Source organism: Coregonus clupeaformis, unplaced genomic scaffold (assembly GCF_020615455.1).
Source record: "Coregonus clupeaformis isolate EN_2021a unplaced genomic scaffold, ASM2061545v1 scaf2482, whole genome shotgun sequence".
Taxonomy (NCBI): domain Eukaryota; kingdom Metazoa; phylum Chordata; class Actinopteri; order Salmoniformes; family Salmonidae; genus Coregonus; species Coregonus clupeaformis.
In genome coordinates this window covers 32,901-44,988 of record NW_025535936.1, presented here as the reverse complement: position 1 = coordinate 44,988, position 12,088 = coordinate 32,901, and the positions used below count along the sequence as shown (strand labels likewise).

General features: G+C 43.0%; 1 protein-coding gene across 1 annotated transcript; it reads right to left on the bottom strand.

The window, feature by feature from the left end:
* Positions 1 to 2,701: 2,701 nt before the first annotated feature.
* LOC121571979 (zinc transporter Slc39a7) lies at positions 2,702 to 11,721 on the bottom strand. The gene is made up of 8 exons (XM_041883809.2): positions 11,587 to 11,721; positions 10,592 to 10,992; positions 9,414 to 9,582; positions 8,972 to 9,052; positions 8,652 to 8,780; positions 5,868 to 5,963; positions 4,908 to 5,104; positions 2,702 to 4,658 (listed from the first exon to the last, which is right to left on the bottom strand). The coding sequence occupies exons 2-8, from the start codon at positions 10,985 to 10,987 to the stop codon at positions 4,404 to 4,406; spliced, it is 1,323 nt and encodes a 440-aa protein (XP_041739743.1). The 5' UTR covers positions 10,988 to 10,992; positions 11,587 to 11,721; the 3' UTR covers positions 2,702 to 4,403.
* Between the last annotated feature and the right edge of the window lie 367 nt (positions 11,722 to 12,088).

Genomic DNA, 12,088 nt, shown 5'->3' with positions numbered 1-12,088 from the left:
GGGAAATGCCACTATCCCTTAGAAGAGTTAAGCTAGCCCTGGCATACTGGGAAAGTCTGAAGGGTAGTATGGTAGATCATCCTACACTGACAGTATTGGAAGACTGTTGGGAATAGGAACAATATCAAAAGACGGGTTTTGGCCCAGAGATTGGAAAAAGGATTGATGAATATGGACTGTGGCAATAGGAAATGTGCCACCGTGGTTTTATATAAGACCACATGTTGATCTTAGCCTGATAGAAGAAAGGAAACAGTGGTGTGAAGAAGATAAAGTAGGAACAATAGTCAACCAATATATTAGTAATCAGTTTATTATTGTCTTGCAGTGTATACAGATGGTTCAAAGGATCCCATGAATGGGAAGACATGAGCATTTATTGCTGAGTTTGATGTTTATCTATGCAAGAGACTAACTAATGATTAATCTGTACAGTGCATTCAGAAAGTATTCAGACTCCTTTTACTTTTTCCTCATTTTGTTATGTTACAGCCTTACTCTAAAATTGATTAAATTAATTGTTTTCCTCATCAATCCACACACAATACCCCATAATGATAAAGCGAAAACAGTTTATTTGAAATTTTTGCAAATGTATTAAAAATAAAAAACAGAAATACCCTATTTACATAAGTATTCAGACCCTTTGCTATGAGACTCGAAATTGAGCTCAGGTACATCCTGTTTCCATTGATCATTCTGGTGATGTTTCTACAACTTGATTGGAGTCCACCTGTGGTAAATTCAATTGATTGGACATGATTTGGAAAGGCACACAGCTGTCTATATAAGGTCTCACAATTGACAGTGCATGTCAGAGCAAAAACCAAGCCATGAGGTTGAAGGAATTGTCTGTAGAGATCCGAGACAGGATTGTGTCGATCTGGGGAAGGGTACCAAAAAATTCTACAGCATTGAAGGTCCTCAAGAACACAGTGGCCTCCATCATTCTTTCCCCGAAGAAGTTTGGAACCACCAAGACTCTTCCTAGAGCTGGCCGCCCGGCCAAACTGAGCAATCAGGGGAGAAGGTCCTTGTTCAGGGAGGTGACCAAGAACCCGATGGTCACTCTGACAGAGCTCCAGAGTTCCTCTGTGGAGATGGGAGAACCTTCCAGAAGGACAAACATCTCTGCAGCACTCCACCAATCAGGCCTTTACGGTAAAGTGGCCAGACGGAAGCCACTCCTCAGTAAAAAGGCACATGACAGCCTGCTTGGAGTTTGCCAAAAGGCACCTAAAGGACTCGGACTATGAGAAACAAGATGATCTGGTCTGATGAAACCAAGATTGAACTCTTTGGCCTGAATGCCAAGCTTCACGTCAAGTGTGGAAACCTGGCACCATCCCTACGGTGAAGCATGTTGGTGGCAGCATCATACTGTGGGGTTGTTTTTCAGCGACAGGGAGACTAGTCAGGATCGAGGGAAAGATGAACGGAGCAAAGTACAGAGAGATCCTTGATGAAAACCTGCTCCAGAGCGCTCAGGACCTCAGACTGGGGCGAACGTTCGCCTTCCAACAGGACAACGACCCTAAGCACACAGCCAAGAGAACGCAGGAGTGGCTTCGGGACAAGTCTCTGAATGTCCTTGAGTGGCCCAGCCAGAGCCCGGACTTAAACCCGATCGAACATCTCTGGAGAGACCTGAAAATAGCTGTGCAGCGACGCTCCCCATCCAACCTGACAGAGCTTGAGAGGATCTGCAGAGAAGAATGGGAGAAACTCCACAAATACAGGTGTGCCAATTTTGTAGCGTCATACCGAAGATGACTTGAGGCTGTAATCACTGCCAAAGGTGCTTCAAAAAAGTACAGAGTAAACTGTCTGAATACTTATGCAAATGTGATATTTCCCGTTTTTTTTAAATATACATTTGCACAAATTTCTAAAAACCTGTTTATGCTTCCTCATTATGGTGTATTGGGTGTAGATTGATCAGGGGAAAAACCCATTTAATCAATTTTAGAATAAGGCTGTAACGTAACAATGTGGAAAAGGTGAAAGATCTGAATACTTTCCGAATGCACTGTAAGTTGTATCATGTATGTTTGTCCGGGGCTACAACAAATATGTGTGCTGTTGGGGTTACTCAAGGACCAGAGTTGGGAACCACTGCTGTAGGCCTATGGCTGCATTGGCATTACATGCCATTATCAGCTGCAAAATGGGTTCACATGGCTGATTATCCTGAAAAAAGAGCGACAATCAAATCATACAACACAGAAACAGACAAATTAGCGACAGATTCCCTTCCCCTCTTTATTGCAGGATTGTTAACCGGGGCAACTCTAGCAGGGCAGAAATTTGACTAACTGAGTTGTTGGAAAGGTGGCACCCTATGACGGTGCCATGTTGAAAGTCACTGAGCTCTTCAGTAAGGCCATTCTACTGCCAATGTTTGTCTATGGAATTTGCATGGCTGTGTGCTCGATTTTATACATCTGTCAGCAATGGGTGTGGCTGAAATAGCCAAATCCATTAATTTGAAGGGGTGGCTACATACTTTTGTATATATAGTGTCTTTAAGAATATGGCCACATTTAGCCTGTCTATGGTTTGTGATCAATTCTTTATTTTAATATTGAACCTAGGTTGGATTACAGGCTAATCAAGTATTGGATTGCTTGTATTTTTCATATTCTCTTGCATCAATTATCTAATGAGAAACAGGTACCCAGTAAAATATAGTGAAACATTGTGAGAGAATCTTAATTGTTTAATGAAAAGTCAAGATAACACAAAGTAACTAAAATTCCACCACACTCCTCTTCGCCCCCGCTCTTAACAAATCTCCCACACACTACTGTAAACATTAGTCCTTTACTTGGTCCCTCCTTGATTAAAAAGTAGGATTCCAAATCAAGCCATTGCACCCATCGATAGGCCAATGTTGACAACCTGAAGCATCTGATAAGACTGTCGATGTAAGGAATACATTGGATGGAAACTACCTACTTATCACAGATACCTAGGTAAAGCAGCTTACTGTACAATATTGGCAATAAAAACAGTTTCAGATCCACAAGAAAGAAGGTCAACAAGTTTCTGTGGATAGGGGCATGGGATCGGTTTGGAATCAGGCCAGAGATGCAGTCGTGTACATGCAGAATGGTTTAGGGTGAGGGAGCTCTTTCTAAACGCACAACAGCTACAGCATTGATTGTCTTAATGACACATAAGGCCTACTGTATTCGTCAAGAGTGGAGGGAGAGCAGATGCATTCAGTGCAGGTTTGAGTACTGTACGCAAGAGAACATGTGTGAATGCCAAAAAATTATAAATGTTACAATTCAACAAAACCTGCTGCAGCAGTGGCTTATAAACACTAAACAAATGTGGAAGAGGGTTCATCATTCAGTTGTTCAAAAGAAGGGCAAACATCACTTGGTCAAGACATTACAATGAAGTAGGATTTAATAAATTAGTTTTGAAGGACTGTGTCTACTTCCCCCGAATCCTGTCACTGGATAATCGGTTAAGTTCCACATGGCTAGCCCACCCTAAATACATACATTTACTGTACTTCCTCATTATGCAGGTATGAAAACCATTTAACAAGTATATCTCCCTAGCTAGCTTGGTCAGTAACTACAGTACAGTACAGTACTACATCTAAAGAAGCTTACTCATCTTTCCCAATAAGTCCCATTCAGGAAGCTGATGACATTTCAGGACACTCTTGGCCTCATCAATGTCAAGTATCCAAGATGGCCGCTATTTGGGGACCTGGTTTATGGGCTATACAATACAATGTAATGCCCTTTTAATTTAATTAGAATGTTCCAGTTATAGACTAATATACTGATCCAAAAATAACCTTTTAAATCCATGAAAATCCCCTAACCACTTAACTGTCTAGTTATTTTGTGTTCAATCTGTGATCTCTGAAAGTACAATTAAAAGGCAAAAGTAAGCATTACAAATATTGGTGTGGAGGCGATTCTTGATTTTAGTTTTAACTAATGGACAGATTCAATAGTAAACAGCAACTTAAACGTCTATTGTTTTGGGTTGCCTTTTTGTTACCAAAAAGGGAATGGATTACAACTCCCGAGTCATCTGCCTTGCTTGCCTAAGTCTCAGTTTGATGACCTATCTGACTTAGACATGGTGACAGTCCTGCTGATGAGGACTTTGTACAGTTCAGATCTTCTTGGTCATCATCCTCCAGTTGGTTGGTGTTGAAATGCAACTCCCTATTCAGGTCCTCTTTGGAACAAATAGTCCAGTCCTGTGAAAGTTCTGTCGGTCACTTCTCAGCTCTTTATCAGACTGTTTCCTTCCAATCATAACAATCATCAAAATCCATCTCTCTGGTTCAGTCTCTCCTCCTCCCCTCTCCAAATACCTCCCTCTCCTTCCTCAAATCACTACCACCCTCTTATTGATGGCTCGATGTCTCACTCGTACTCGGCGATTAGCACCATCATGTAAATTCCAACCAGCATCGCCAGGATCTCCATCACCGATTGGCCCAGACTGGAGCGCCCAACCAGCAGCTCAGGCAGGACCGTCACCGTGGCGATGTACACAAAGCCACCCGCGGTGAATGGCAAGATCCAGGCTGTGGCAGCCGCGCCCACCCCTTCAGCCAATAGGGAGCAGGCTGTGCCGGCAAGAGCCCCCAAAGCTGTCAGCAGCTGTAGACACATGGCCTGATGGGAAAGAGGAAGTTGTCAATGGACATCTCTACCTACAGAGACTCTCTCATACAGGCTGTTCAAACAGAAAAGACCGACTAATCCTACGGCTGCCACCATGTGTGAATAGGCGTTGTGTTGTAGTCATGACAGACAACTTGTACCAAGCATGTTTCAGTACACATTCAAGCACATTTTCATTTCCTGTGTGACATCAGTATGTGTAACATCAATTGTTATGAAAAGCTGAAGCTTGTGCATTACCTTCTTCTTGGTGCAGCCAGACTGGACCAGGATGGCAAAGTCGCCAATCTCGTGGGGCACCTCGTGCAGCAGGATGGTGAGAGTGGTAACTGTGCCTACTGCAGGGCCAACCAGGAACGATGCTCCGATGGCCAGCCCGTCAGTGAAATTGTGTGTGAAGTCAGCAGCCAGGTTCAGGTAGCCCGATACCTTGATATCTATTGATAGGGACGTCAAACGTTCAGCCTGCTGCACAGACCCTATGGACTTTAGTCTAGAGCACCTGGTTAAACAGTGCTTAGACGCATTTGTTAACTCTCTCCATGTTTTAAATACGAAGAAATATATGTATTGGGGAACATCCCGCGCATTGGGGAACATCCCAATAGATATGAGTGATCTATCGATTTGGTGTGTGTGCAGTTTATAAGGTGCTCGTTTAAAAAGAAAAATACAAGTAATCTGATTACTATTCTTGCACATGTATGTGTAGATAGTACATTTTATGTTTAGGTTTACAATATATCAGGAACTGTTTCTGCATATTGGTTATTGATTTGGACACATTAAAACTGTTTTCACATTGGGATATTTATCAAAATGTCTTGTCAACAGGAAACAGCGACAGCTTAATTTTCAACTTACGTTTTTAGGAATATATATTGAACTTTCAACATACATTTCCAATGGTATTGTATATAAATCAGGTAAAAACTGCTGAATGAGTCCAAAAACGTGTTTGATTTATTTTGATGTACCAGAACTCACCAAAACGGGTTTTCCCTGCTTAATATTGAGAAGGGAGAGTGGACAATAATTGCAACACTTACATGCAATAACAGAGAAACAGGCTTAATGGGAGGCTGGTATAAAGTGAATATTCCCTTGGAGCTAAATTGGTTTAGAGATTTTTAAAAACAGTCATTTCAGTAAAGGCAAACTGCCCACTAAGAAATTAAGTGGCAATTAGTCAACTCTTACCTCTAGTTTTCTCCTCCACTTCTTTTGGAGTCTTCTCATCTTTCTCACCCTCCTCCTTTTCTTCCTCCCTGTCACTGTCCTTTTCCTTAGGAGCAGCTGAAAATAGGAGACCAGAAAATAGGCTAAAAAATAAGAATGTTGTGCACAACTCTTTGGTGTACTAATACTGCCTCATACCAAAAGTAGAAGAGTAGCATCAAATCACCCAACCATACAGTCACTCTCGACAAGAGGAAAATCGAATAAATGGACCCAGAGATCGTGTTACAAACCCAGCTAGCTAGCCTAATGATTTGGCTACATTCGCTAGGTCTAGGGGTCTAAATGGTCTGTAACCTGTTTTACGGTGTGAATTTATGAGAGAGGACAGAGTATGTGGACCATGTTGCATGCATGTGCCCAAGAGACAGCCACTTTACCTGGTTCCAGGGCCTGCTCAATCCTGACACCTGAGTCGGCCAGCCCAAGGAGATTATCATTTGTTCACAGTGACAAAATAAATATATACAAAAACGAAAGTACGAAAAGGCCTGCACCAAAACTAAAGATGACAACAACAAAAAACATCTCACTGATTGCAGATCCTAATTGCTCACACCTGTGTGCTTATCAAGGCTTCACAATACTTTTTGGCAGAGCACCTGACCAACCAACTGCTGCCCCCTGGGGATGGAGTGTGGAAGTTGTAGTGTAGTGTAATTATGCTCCTAAGCCCTAAACTAAGAGAGTTGGGTCAGTAACCAACAGATTTTTTACCTAGTCTGCTCAGGGATTAGAACCAGCGATGGTTCTAATCCCTGAGCAGACTAGGTCAAAAATCTGTTGACATGCCCTTGAGCATGGCACAACCCTAATTGGTCCTGTAAATCCCTCTGGTTAAGAGCATCTGCTAAATGACAAAAATGTCAATTTAACTACCCAACCTATTCCATAACAATACATTTTAGTCATTTAGCAGACGCTCTTATCCAGAGCGACTTACAGTTAGTGCATACATTTTTTCATACTGGCCCCCCGTGGGAATCGAACCCACAACCCTGGCGTTGCAAGCGCCATGCTCTACCAACTGAGCTACACGGGACCACATGCAATGCATACATACAGTGCATTCGGAAAGTATTCAGACCCCTTGACTTTTCCCACATTTTGTTACGTTACAGCCTTATTCTAAAATATATTAAATTAAACAATTTTCCTCATCAATCTACAAAAAATACCCCATAATGACAAAGTGAATACAGGTTATCATTTTTAAAAAATTATTAATAATAAAAATCAGAAATAGCTTATTTATATAAGTATTCAGACCCTTCGCACTGAGACATTTAATTTTGCTCAGGTGCATCCTGTTTCCATTGAACATCCTTGAAATGTTTCTAAAACTTGGAGTCCACCTGTGGTAAATTCAATTGATTGGACATGATTTGGAAAGGCACACCTGTCTATTTAAGGTCCCACAGTTGACAGTGCATGTCAGAGCAGAAACCAAGCCATGAGGTTGAAGGAATTTTCTGTAGAGCTCCGTAATAGGATTGTGTCGAGGCACATATCTTTCTGCAGCATTGAAGGTTCCCAAGAACACAGTGGCCTCAATCATTCTTAAATGGAAGAAGTTTGGAACCACCAAGACTCTTCCTAGAACTGGCAACCCGGCCAAACTAAACAATCGGGGGAGAAGGGCCTCGGTCAGGGAGGTGACCAAGAACCCAATGGTCACTCTGACAGAGCTCCAGAGTTCCTTTGTGGAGATTGGAGAACCTTCCAGAAAGACAACCATCTCTGCAGCACTCCACCAATCAGGCCTTTATGGTAGAGTGGCCAGACGGAAGCCACTCCTCAGTAAAAGGCACATTACAGCCTGCTTGGAGTTTGCCAAAAGGCACCTAAAGACTCTCAGACCATGAGAAACAAGATTCTCTGGTCTGATGAAACCAAGATTGAACTCTTTGGCCTGAATGCCAAGCGTCACGTCTGGAGGAAACCTGGCACCATCCCTACGGTGAAGCACGGTGGTGGCAGCATCATGCTGTGGGGATGTTTTTCAGCGGCGGGGACTGGGAGACTAGTCAGGACCAAAGGAAAGATGAACGGAGCAAAGTACAGAGAGCTCTTTGATGAAAACCTGCTCCAGAACGCTCAGGACCTCAGACTGGGGCGAAGGTTCACCTTCCAACAGGACAACAACCCTAAGCACACAGCCAAGACAATGCAGGAGTGGCTTCAGGACAGGTCCCTGAATGTCCTTGAGTGGCCCAGCCAGAGCTCAGACTTGAACCCAATCTAACATCTCTGAAGAGAGACCTGAAAATAGCTGTGCACTGACGCTCCCCATCCAACCTGACAGAGCTAGAGACGATCTGCAGAGAAGAATGGGAGAAACTCCCCAAATACAGGTGTGGCAAGCTTGTAGCGTCATACCCAAGAAGACTCGAGGCTGTAATCGCTGCCAAAGGTGCTTCAACAAAGTACTGAGTAAAGGGTCTGAATATTTATGTAAATGTGATATTTCCAGGGGGGGGTCTCATTATGGGGTATTGCTTTGTCATTATGGGGTATTGTGTCTAGATTGATAAGGGGGAAAAACAATTTAATCAATTTTAGAATAAGGCTGTAACGTAACAAAATGTGGAAAAAGTCAAGGGGTCTGAATACTTTCCGAACGCACTGTAAGTGGTCAACAGGCAAAAAAAATGCATTGCATACAGAGGGATCATTTCAAGGCAATTAAAATTGGCCTTCTGTTTTTCCCCGCACTACAAACTCAAATTAAAATTGATGACCTACCGTGAGAGTGGGAGTGTCCATGTCCATGTCCTTCCTTCAGGAGGCGAACAAATTTCTCCACCACCAGGAAGGCCACAATTCCACCGAGGACCCACAGCCCTACTGACATCATGTGACCATGGGCGGCACCTACAGGTGTGATAAAGAGCACTGTCAGGGACATGCTGTTTGCCAAAATGGGGGCAGTAGACGAGATTGAGTCATTGCCATTTTTAATTTGAATGTTAGATTTCTTAAAGCATGGAAAATACTGGTATATAATGGATAAGCTGGATAGTATGATGGTGATTGTAAATGTAGAGATCATGATGGAGATATACCATGTGAGTGGCCATGATCCTGTGATTCTTCACTGTCATGTGAGTGGCCATGTCCCTCGTCTCCATGGTGAGAGTGAGGCTCTGTGAAAACAAGCAAGAGAGAGAATGAGAGAGATAATGAGAAATAAAAAAAATAAAGAAACAGACAATGGATATCAGACAGGCATGACAACATCATTTTAACTACAAACCAATACATATGTTTTTTTTTTGCTCATTTTAGAAGTAACACTTTCTTCACTGATTATTCTGTGCAAAGATGAAATCCCAGAATCATAACTAAAACATTAATTATATCAATGCCAAAAACATTCAATAAACTAGTTAGGCAATCAATTATTTTCACTTAATTAAGAAATCTACCGTAACAACAATAGTTTAGGGGAAAAGGTGTGGCATGCCCTCCCTTCACTTCAAGTAATTGTGTGATACTGTCTCTAACCCAGGGCGTGAGGGATGAGGTGCAGGAAGGCGTCTCCCAGCAGGCCACCAGAAGCGAAGCTCAGCAGCACCTTCAGGAGGTTCTGGTGCTGGTCTGTATTGGACTGGACCGGGATCAGGAAGAGGATGAGGAAGGGAGCTGCACTGATCAGCAGAGTGGCACCGATGGCCTAACGGTAAGAATAGGAGAGAAAAAACAGACAGAGGTCATAAGAGGCTATTTGTAAAAGTGTGTGAGCATGCGTGCTTGTGTGTGTGGTAAAATAATATCACACTTGATAAGGATGGCTGTGTTGAGTTCCAAGGGTATCAAACCAATCTAATCGACTTCATCAAATAAGGAAAGGCTATTCCGGCAGGTAGCCGGGCGGCAGGTAGCTTAGTGGGTAAGAGCGTTGTGCCAGTAACCGAAAGGTCGCTGGTTCTAATCCCTGAGCTGACTAGGTGAAAAATCTGTCGATGTGCCCTTGAGCAAGGCACTTAACCCTAATTGCTCCTGTAAGTCGCTCTGGATAAGAACGTCTGCTAAATGACCAAAAATAAATAAAAAATATTCCCTGTCTACAAAAGTACTTAGATTCCAATCCTTTCAATAATTGAATGCCAAATAAATACATTCCAATTCAGGTCCAATTCATTTCAATTGACTGTACCTAATTAGTTGACCTGCTGAGTAGTGCTGCCCAGCACATTTAAATAATGGTAAAATAGTGTCGAACAAACCTAATCCTGTTGAACATGGCAAATAAAAATCAACTTTATAACAGAGACGCATTTCGACTGCAGTCAAAACCGACAGAACGTTATTGACAGGTTGTCTGGTCCAGTTGTCAAAGCCAAGTTAGTCAATAGAACTCTACACCAAACTTAGCAACAGGCTCACTGGCAAAGGGAAATGTTTGTTGAAAAGTGATAGGTAGTCTATGTTTGCACAGGGATAGGTAGCCTATGTTTGCACAGGGACTTAGGAGGAAAGTCAAGAAGTTGTTTGAATGAACAGGAGGTATACCGACAGACAAAGATATTACATTTTGCATATAATTTCATTGAAGGTAGGCCATGACCACTAATGGACATCTAAATGTAGCACATGATCTGGACAAAAATCATGTATCAAATATCCACAATAACACATTCATGTCCCTTAATTTATGGCTCCAAGGTCTCCACTGACCATACCTGAATCCAGAGCTCCACTATGTCCCTCTTCTCGACCTCTGCCTCCCTCTTCACCCTCTCCCCTCCGTGGGTGTGCCCGTGTCCACTCTCCTCCTTGTGCTCATGCCCATGGTCATGTGCGTGACCGTGATGCGACTCCTCTGCTGGGGGCAGGTTGGCCTCAGCACTCCACTTGCTCGCCCCGTGGTGCAGTTTCTGACCGCCATGGGAATGACCATCGCAACCCCCGCCCCCGTGCGAGTGGGCATGCCCATGGTGGTCGTGTGCATGACCATGGTGTTCGTGTGCATGCCCATGGTCATGAGAGTGGCTATGAGCAACAGTTAGCTGGGCGGCTAGCAACAGTACTGCTCCCAAGAACAGTGTTAACGCTAGCAGACGTCCATGGGCCATCATCTCACCTAGGACAGACACACAAAGGGAAAATCTATGGTTACAGTAGCCTGCCTTAGAACAGCAATAATACTAGTTTCATATATCAACAGCTTAATTTCATCATGATTGTGGATGGGTTTAGCTAGCTAGTTATCATGTAACAAATATTAGGCTAACTAGCTAGACAAAAATGCACATTATCAAACATTCCATTGACATCCCATTTGCATCCCCATGATAGCCCTCTGCTAAGTAAGGCAATAGGCCTACACTTTTCCAGGGGGATATATGAGGAGTCAAACACTGACTCAGGAAGAGGGAAAGGGTCCTAAATGGTGAAGTAGCCTTGCAGAGTAGCTAACGTAGCTAGCTGCCCTTAAAGTGATGGCTTGAAAGAGATGTTGATTGTTGTTGTACCTAACAAGTCAGTGAACATTAGCCACTAACTGTCTGGCTGTGAATGCGATTAAAGGAATGCAAATGTCGCAGTTTATCTTTGCATGCAGCGTTAGTTGTCGGGATACTTAACTAACTAGCAAAGTACAATAGAAACAACGGTTAGCTAACGTTTGCGGTGATGACAACAATGTTACAATTTAAGCGAATTGCCCCACACTCACCTGTCTGCTGTAATTATGCAGCGATGATAGTTTATCAGACAAATTCTTCCAAACAGCGCAAAGGGTCTCAAAAGTGTCTATTCGTTCTCAGACGTGGCATTTAGTCAAGTCATTAGAAACCTCGCGTGACTTCATTCGCTGGTGTAAATAAAGAGTACGTTTCATAATATCGCGAGGCCTACGTTTTTGTAATCTCTCATCCTGCAAGAAAGCATGACGCGGTCTCAAGGAGGGTGGAAAAATGAAGGCGTCCAACTCAGGCCGTTTACCATTGGTGCACGTCGATTGACCCGTATGGTGGATGGAGGAAATAAATGCACTTAATCCATACTACTTGTTCTTTGATGAAGAGTCGCTCCCTTCTAATATAAAATTAGGATTCATGAGATACCCTGTTAAGAGTTTTTGTGCCCAAACCTCTTCAGTGTCATAAATGCAAAATATTTGGTCATGCATCAAGTGTGTGCAAAAGGGAAGAGTATCTTATGCAGTACAGACCCGT